The following is a 9,015-nucleotide window of genomic DNA, read 5'->3' as shown; positions in this document are numbered from 1 at the left end:
TATCTGTTCTCATTTCTCATAGGCAAATTTAGTAACAAATGAAATAATATTTATTTCAAAAAATATATAAATTCTAGCGCCAGAGAGGTACTTTGCACTCTGCACTGCTTCAAATGTGGAAGGTTTTGAGGGCCTCCTCCAATTCAACACCATTATCTTATTCATATCATTATTAACATGTTATTGATATGTTATTGACTTGATTTTCATTCGTTTTTTAACATATACCCAAGCAAAAATTAACATGCAAGTGAAGCACAAAGAAGAGATGCCAAATCCAACAACATTGATGGTACAAATTGGGGAAAACCATTACTCTAACCCTAAACTCAAATTCCATAAATTACTCATCAAATGCTTTGCACTTCTATTCATGAGTTTATTATTATCTGTTCTCATTTTTCTCAGGCAAATTTAGTAACAAAGGAAATAATATTTATTTCAAAAAATATATATATTCTAGCGCCAGAGAGATAATCTGCACTATGCACTGCTTCAAATGTGGAAGGTTTTGAGGGCCTCCTCCAATTCAACACCATTATCTTATTCATATCATTATTGACATGTTATTGACTTGATTTTCATTCTTTTTTTAACATATACCCAAGCAAAAATTAACATGCAAGTGAAGCACAAAGAAGAGATGCCAAATCCAACAACATTGATGGTACAAATTGGGGAAAACCATTACTCTAACCCTAAACTCAAATTCCATAAATTACTCACCAAATGCTGGTTATTGAACAATCGCAAGGTGTCTGGGCGGGGTCTTTGTGTTGCTTTGCTCCACAAATGGAACCTACCACTTCCAACGAATACGGCTTCTCTCCTTCCCCTTCTACTGCTTCGCCCCTTCACTGTTTCGGAATCCACACCTTTGCCCCTTCTACTCAAAATAAATACTTTTTCAAGGTCTGGAGAACGGAGTGGCGTTCAACAGTTGCCTTCAACCGTCGTTAACAGTTGCCTTCAACTGTTTCTCAGAGCTATGGGTTTTAAAGAGATGAGTTTTTTCTGTTCAAACTTCGAACTTGCCTCTTCTTCTTCTTTTTCGGACGTGCTGGATATTCAATTCGGGTTTGGGTTCCTCATCTACCCGATTGTAAAACTTTATCTCAATTCTCCCCAGCCCTTGGATTGATCTGATGGCTATAAAGTGAACCCCTTATAACTTTCCACTCATTATAGTCTGAGCGATGAAAAAGATGGGGTTTGTCGATGTGGGACAAAAGCCATTGCATTTGCTTTCAAACTCCAACACGCACTTGGAGCCTCAAAGTTAGATGATGGACACCATGTCTTTTTTCCTTTTCTTGTTGATGGAAAATAACAAAACACAAAGCTATAGGCAAAAGCCCCTACGGCAGGAGAAAAAATTATACGAGACGAGGGTAGCATTATTTTGTCATTTTCAGCCAATAAAATCATGCAATAAGAAAAAATTATCACGTATATCATAATGTTACTAACCAAAAAATAATAAAACAATGTCATTCCCATTATAACTGAGTTTTTCTCCTAGGGCAGCCACCAAGAGAGTTTCTAGTTTCCAAGCCTGCTACGCTTTATTAGGAAGCTGGACACCATGTCAATTTGGCCATCAATGAGCATATCCAATTCTTCGCCACGTGATGCAACAAACTGCAGACGATTTGTGACGTGCCCTCAATCGGTCAACCAAAAAAGGAGGGAATGCATAACGGCTTTGCGTAGAAGACTTCTACAGAGGAGAGAAGAAACACATTGCTGATCTCCCTTATCATCATCCTTCATCAAAGCCACCCTTGCTTAACAACTCTAAAGCTCTTTTACTTGCCACTTATTTCTTTTTATTTTTCTTTTTTATTATTTTGGTCCATATTAAAAACTATAATGGATGGCAGAATCCAGTCTCACAATTCATCCATGCCTCTTGTGTCCAGGTTGGATCATTTGGATTTCATTGTAAGTTTAATCAATTTCTCTGCACTCATTATTATTTAAAATTTTCTATATTTTATTAGCAAGATCATGGAAATTATTATCCTTTGCTACTCACCCTTTTAATTAATTATTTTATTTTATTTTATTTTTTATTTTTGGAATATTTGGGGTGTGACCTAAAGATGAAGTATCTGGAAAGAAAACAAAAGTTTGCAAAATTGGGTAGCAATGGTTCGAGTGGTGCAAAATTGAAGGGGCAATGCCTGCCAATGGATTTGGCATTGAAGGAGACTTACTTCAAAGGCTCACTCTTGGATCGAGTGGCAGCTCTTGAACATAGGCTTTTTCAGGTGAATTTTTGTTGTTTAATTTGAATTTATGAGGTAAATTATGGTTAATTCCATCTCAATGTTATATAATTGCTTGCTTGCTGGAGTTTAATTATCAAATTGCAGCTTACTACTTCTAGAATCTAGAGGAAGTAGCAATGTGATTTTTTTTTTTTTTTTTTTTTGGGAATATAGAGAATTTTCCCCGAAAAATTATAACGATACGATCAAGACATCTATAAGCCAACTATAAATTGTGTTTATATGGAGGCAATAATATACACGTAATAGACCTAGTTATGAAAAACAAAATCAATTGTTTGGTAATATGGTAGCTGATGCTCTGGTCAATTTATTTGGTCACAAGTCTGAGAATCATCATATTTGGTTTTGTAACTCTCCTTCCTCTGTTTTTTGTAAAAATTATGTATGATATTCGGAATTTCGGGCTTCTTCAAGGAGCCTCTATGTAATTTTATTTTAGTTTTAAGAAAAAAAAAATTGTGTCAATGTGTCTAACCTCTGTGATTATGAAACTAGACAACTATCATCATTTGGAACAAAGGAGTGACCTAACAAAAAAAAAGAAGAAGGATTTAATGGCCAAAAAGAAAACAAAAATGGGTTTCTCTTTTCAGTGGATGCAGTTCTATATCAATAAAGAACACAATTAAATTTCCTGCTTTTTATTTTCCTTCACTGCAGTAAAAACATTATAATAAAAAATTCTCATTGACCTGTGGTGCTTCAGTTGTGCTTAGAGATGGATTCAAGCAGCAGCTCATCATGCACTTCTACACAAGCATCAGGGAATACCTATTGGAGCCATGGATCCAAGGGGGAATCATCTTGCTCATTCCCAACGTTCACCTCCAATCCCTATCAAGATCACAATAAAAGAATATCCCAAGTCCATACCACAAGGCTTGAAATTGAGGTAATTAATTTATATCTCAATCAGTTACATATATATAAACTTATCATAATAATGCTGGTGATCAACATCACATTGAGAAATTTTTTATCTCTGCACTCGATGTCCTAAATTTGATTTCTCCCTCCCCCAATATCGCGTATAAAAAAATAATAATAAACTACAGCAGGGCAGTATCATACTAAAAGCATATGCTCTCTTCAGAAAGTTTTGCCTTATGTCAACTAACTCGTTCTTGCTTCAAACTCCTTTTGTTGAATGGAGTTTGGGAATTTCCAAACTTTATTTTATTTTATTTTGCTTTTTTGTTTTTTCTTTTAGCAGTTTACCAAGCTGATATAATTTGTGTATATATATATATGTGTGTGTTTGCGCGCGCGCTCGCTTGAATTATTGTGGATGCTGACAATTTTATATCATGCATAAAGCCTGTGCATATCCATGTCTTTTGTGCAATGGTTCATGAATAAAGCTTTCCTTTTGGTCACATCAAAATATTCTCTTTAAAAACGCTTTCACTTTTGTTTCAGGTGATCATCTCAATCTTACACATATTCTACTTCCCAACTGACTTCTTTTCAGTTCCATTCAAAGCACAACATAGACTTATTCAGTGCCCATGGGACCTTGGAATAATGTCTGGTTATTTTCTTCTGTGCAGGAACAACCTGATGGAGAGCACCCAGACCAGAAGCCTCCAACTACTTGTTCTGCTCAAACCCAACTGATTAAGAAGAAGAAGAAGAAGAACCAGACCAGCAAAGATGAAAATCCTTGCCCAAATGGGAAGAAGAAAACCTCTTCCAATTGGCCATACTTGAAATTATTAGGCTGCTAGTCCCACTAATATTTCTTTACCCTATTTTCACCTGTTTTAAATATTTTATTTTTTATAAATATCTTCCTTGGAAACTTATGCTTGTTATAAATAATCAGCTGCTACAAAACAAAAGCATTATAAAACTTTGAAATCTTCTAGGCTCCTCTCCAAATAGTTGTATAATCTAATGCATTGGGAAATTCAGGCTTTAATATATTCGAATACCAGAATTTTAAAATGACAATTATTGTCAACACAGCTATTGCAGAATAATTAGCCTCTCGAATGGCTCGACTCATATCTAAGCCATTGAAGCCTATGTACAATGGAGTATTTGGTGGTAGTAATAACACCATTAATCCAGGACTAACCCAAAAAAAGGAGCCAAAAAAGCCAACATCATGACTTCAAAATGGGACATAGCCTAAACAAATTACACCAATCAAATATCTTCTTTGCAATCCCTTACATGGTTTAGAGCAAAAGGAATAAACAAGAACCACAAAACCAAAAGCGGGGGAAATTAAGTATATGAGGGCGCAGGAAGTCGTGGGTTGCTACCAAAGACTTGGATTCTTCATGTCGATAAGAAAGTCATTTGCCTCTTGTCTTGTTTTGGCGAATATATGAATAGCTTGACCTAGGATTTGTTCAAATACATTTATTTATTTTGTAGACGTTAGTTATGTCAATTTGTCAAGACAGTTAATCCGTCTTCTTCTATTTAAGTTCGAATTCCCTTCCAAGTAAATTAGACTATCACTTATATAAATATGCATGCATATATAAAAATATTCGAATTTGCGTGTAAAGAAAAGGATTTATTGTCCTTATCAACTAGTTTAATTTATATCTGCTTAAAATATATTTATACTAGAGGAACTAGAAGGGGGTGGGTTTGCTTAGCTGGGTTAGCTGAGAAAGTGAGATGGACGTTTACTTTCCCAAAGAGGGAACCACGCAAGCTCCAACACTACCTAAGAATATTAAATTCTCCGAAGACAAAGGAAAGAACATGTCAAGTTCAGCTGACCTGAACAAAAAACAAAAACCTTATAGCTTGTTTCCTCAGCTTCGACTTGAGTTATGGACTTTTTTCTTCTTCTTTTATATTAGAGTAATCTTACCTCTTTTTGTGTTGAGCTACTAGACTTGTAGAACGAATGAATCATATGTGTCAAAGAATCTGATTTGAGACCAATCAATTATGAATTAAGAACTAGCTTGATGTTGAATTTTTTTTTCTTCACTAAATCTGAAGACCTTGAATCACTGTCAGAGTCGAGATTCAAAGTAATAAGAACTCGAGATTTTATGTGTCTAATAACTAAAGTATAAAATATCGATAGTATCAAAAATATCGGTATTCCAAAAACATGAAAATTTCAATGGAAATATTGGGATATTATTGTTATCGATAAAAATTGAATAAAAACCACAGAATTGTAAGAAAAACTTGAAATTTTTGTGTGTGCACTTTGTTTTTTTTTTTTTTCCTTCATTTTTTCCATTACATCGATATTTTCGATATTATAGCCATATTTTGACAAAATATTGCTGAAGTGTGAGCGAAATTATTGACATTGATATTTTTTAATATTATCGATATTCTCCGATATTATCGATATTTATACGATATGTGTATGAATACGTTTCGTCGATATTATTGATATTTTAGACTATGCTAATAACCAACTAATGAGAAAGAAGAATAATGAAATAACTCTCTGTGGGTGCCATAGAAAAACTCAACATAAGGAGAGGAGGAGGAAGCCTCATTGTCCCTCATCTCCCTCATCTCTTCTTTCCTTTTTCTATTTGGGTTAGTAAATAAGTTCACTAGGCATTTTGAATCAGATGCGCATATCATTTTGGGCTATATCTTCAATCAAATCATTTTCTTAAAACTTGCTTTCTAACAATGCTCATTTTCTTTGAATTTAGCTATACTTCGTATTTAACGGAGTTTACTACAAATCACTCAATTGTTCTTTGTCATGGTTGTTGTTTTGGCATATTTGTTCGCTCATATGCGCAATTAGATTGCTCGAAGGCCTCACATCTATCACATGTTTTCTCGTTTAGAGACTATATGAGGTGGTCGATGCGACCACTACGCTGCTTCTTTAGGTGGTGACAGTAGTGTTCATTTGGGCTTCTTTATTGCTTATGGTTTTGGTTATGTTGGATTTTATAGACTTTTTTTTTATTATTTTAAAAAGTTGGAATTATGCTTAATGTGGTGATGTGGGCTATAATAGTTGTTAGTGCAGCTTCATTAAGCACTGGAAGAATCACAAAGCATAAAAAAGATGTGTTGATTCCGCCACTACCAAAACCGAAGATTATCCACGACGTGACAGTCCTCATTGTTCCAGTTTGTTCAAGAATGAAGCCTTGATGGCCCTTGACCAAACCACTTCTTCAAATCTGATGACTCAAGGAGATCTGAAGACTTAATCATCCCGTTCAATGACAAGTACTCGCAACACTTGGATGAAACTCATCAGATAGATTGAATCAAAGTGATATCCAAGTAAATAATAAACTGACACACTTAATGAATTAATACAAATTTATTTTGTACATGTGTTCTTATTTGATTGTTTTTGGAAAATTGAGTTTACACAACCATTCGAAAAGGCAGCGTCGAACACTAAGTTTACATGTCTTGATCTTTTAAGTCACTCTCATTTTTTAGAGAAAAATCACTTTTTGTCCCTATATCTTACCAAATCTTCCATTTTGGTCCCTGTAGTTTAAATTATAACACCCATCTAGTTTGATGTCCAATTCCATGACTTAGTAAGCACTCATGTATTTTTGTCTACTTGTGCCATCTACCTTTGTGCTCCTCAAAAGTTTTGATTTTTTCGATCAATTTATATAAGATTTAGAGTGAGGACAAGTATAGAGTGCAAAAATTTCGATTCAGAGGTTGAAGAAGTGGCTCATCCAGTTGTGGTTGTGGCAGACAAAAAATACCCCTCCACTTGAAGGGCACACGCTTACTTAATCATGAAATTGAACGTGTCCTCAAATTATAATAGGTATCAAACGAAAAGTTAAAAGTGTCAAAATTGATTTCATAGATTAAAAACTCGGGGGAAACTACAAGGATAAAGAGTGACTGCATTTCCCTTTTTTAAAAACCTATATAAACTAACTTATACAATGCCCATAATGTACGATTCATTATACTTCCACTCTACTTGTTGTGAAAGGAAAGCATTAATGAATTTCCATTAGTATCTTCTAGGGGTTCAAATATTTTAACAAACTGACCCAACCCATGCTCTATATAACCCCCGTACAATAATTACTCTGACCTGTCACTTTATTATATATAATAATTTGCGGCAGCATTGTCTTCTTTGGGTACATCCATATCTGAATCTTGTCGTATTATGTATAGTTTTTATATTATTTTTTTCTTTATGAAATTATTTTACAGAAAAAAAATTAAGAGGTTGCAATTAGCTCGGCTTGCAGAGCTTAGCCAGGTAGAACTGTCAAGCAACCAAGAAGAACCCATCTGTCCGCATCAACAAGTTGACACCTTTCCCCCCTTTTTAAAAACCCTTTTTTTTTTTTTTTTTTTTTTTTTTTAAATTCCCAAATTAACCCTTTCAATTTAATAAACAAAGACATTTACCATTTCACCCCTGCCATCCTACAAAATCCCCATCCCAAGTAAACCAAAGTGCATCCCCTCATCAGCTCTGTCTTTTCTCTCTCGGAGACTCGTAATGGAGAAAGGCGAGGGCTCAGCGGCCGAGCAAGACGCGGAGGAGACCACCCAGCACCACCTCACGATTCCTGCCGGGTTGACTCAGGACGAGTTCGACGACTTGAAGCGGCTCGTGGCCGAGTTCCACAAGTACCCGGTGGGTCCCGGAAAATGCTCTTCCCTACTCGCGCAGCGCGTGTACGCTCCGCCCGACAAGGTGTGGTCGGTGGTGCGCCGCTTCGACAAGCCCCAGACCTACAAGCACTTCATCCGGAGCTGTACGGTCAAGGAGGGGTTTAAAATGACCGTCGGGTGCACGAGGGACGTCAATGTCATTTCTGGGCTACCGGCGGCCACCAGCACGGAGCGGCTCGACTTTCTCGATGAGGACCGCCACGTCACCGGTTTCAGTATTACCGGCGGCGAGCACCGGCTCAAGAATTACCGGTCGGTGACGACCGTGCATGGGTTCGAGCGCGACGGGAGGATCTGGACCGTCGTTTTGGAATCGTACGTCGTCGATGTGCCCGAGGGGAATTCCGAGGAGGACACGCGTCTCTTCGCGGATACAGTTGTCAAGTTGAATCTCCAGAAGCTGGCGTCGGTCACCGAAGGGCTGGCGGGTGACGGTGACGCTAAATCGCAGGTGATGTGAGAAAAAAAATTCACACCGATTTTTAAAAGAAGAAAAGAAAAGAAAAAAAAAAAAAATCTTTTTCTGGGGCTTTGTTTTGGGTTTTTTTAATTTCTGAATTTTGTAAGTACGCCGCCTCTCTTCCTTATCTCTCTGTTTTTTAAATTTGGAATCATCAAAATGTCCTTTGGTTTAATGGATTGACCGGGATGCCATGCATGAGTAAGTTGAAATTGTGAGGAGAAGGTAAGGGCATTTCAGTCAATGCGTTTGTACAGAAATGTCAAAGCTGAGGGACAGTGATGTCATGTCTTCTTTCTTTCTTTCTTGCTGCCAAATTCCAATGTGAATATTTGATTTGGGCATTTGGGTTTGCAACTCAAGTGTGCTTTTCAATTTATTTCCTCTCTCTCTCCATATCTCTTTGATATTGTAATCTCTGCATTTTGTTGAGTGCAAGTTTAGAAGTTAGGACCAACCAAAGGGCAAGGAGCAAAGAAAGGGCAAGGGATGAGTGGGTCATATCCTAGTGCCTAATTTAATCCCACCCTATAAATGAGAATTAAAGAAAATGGAATCTATGCTTTTGACTTTATGTAAGAATCTAATCGCGATTAATGGGGCTTTTTGTCCTTCGACTTCTCA

The 9,015-nt window shown here is 36.5% G+C and overlaps 2 protein-coding genes across 2 annotated transcripts; both read left to right on the top strand.

Annotated features, from left to right (window-relative positions):
• Positions 1 to 1,879: 1,879 nt before the first annotated feature.
• LOC117628823 lies at positions 1,880 to 4,049 on the top strand. The gene is made up of 4 exons (XM_034361355.1): positions 1,880 to 1,944; positions 2,106 to 2,273; positions 3,004 to 3,189; positions 3,848 to 4,049. The coding sequence occupies exons 1-4, from the start codon at positions 1,906 to 1,908 to the stop codon at positions 4,022 to 4,024; spliced, it is 570 nt and encodes a 189-aa protein (XP_034217246.1). The 5' UTR covers positions 1,880 to 1,905; the 3' UTR covers positions 4,025 to 4,049.
• A 3,531-nt stretch (positions 4,050 to 7,580) lies between these two features.
• On the top strand, positions 7,581 to 8,787 carry LOC117629319 (abscisic acid receptor PYR1-like). The gene has a single exon (XM_034361868.1). It carries the CDS (start codon positions 7,756 to 7,758, stop codon positions 8,389 to 8,391), a length of 636 nt encoding a protein of 211 aa, XP_034217759.1. The 5' UTR covers positions 7,581 to 7,755; the 3' UTR covers positions 8,392 to 8,787.
• Positions 8,788 to 9,015: the final 228 nt, after the last annotated feature.

This window comes from Prunus dulcis, chromosome 5 (assembly GCF_902201215.1).
Source record: "Prunus dulcis chromosome 5, ALMONDv2, whole genome shotgun sequence".
In the NCBI taxonomy this organism is placed as follows: Eukaryota; Viridiplantae; Streptophyta; class Magnoliopsida; order Rosales; family Rosaceae; genus Prunus; species Prunus dulcis.
Note: the sequence above shows the minus strand (reverse complement) of the source record. Positions and strands in the feature narration are given on the sequence as shown.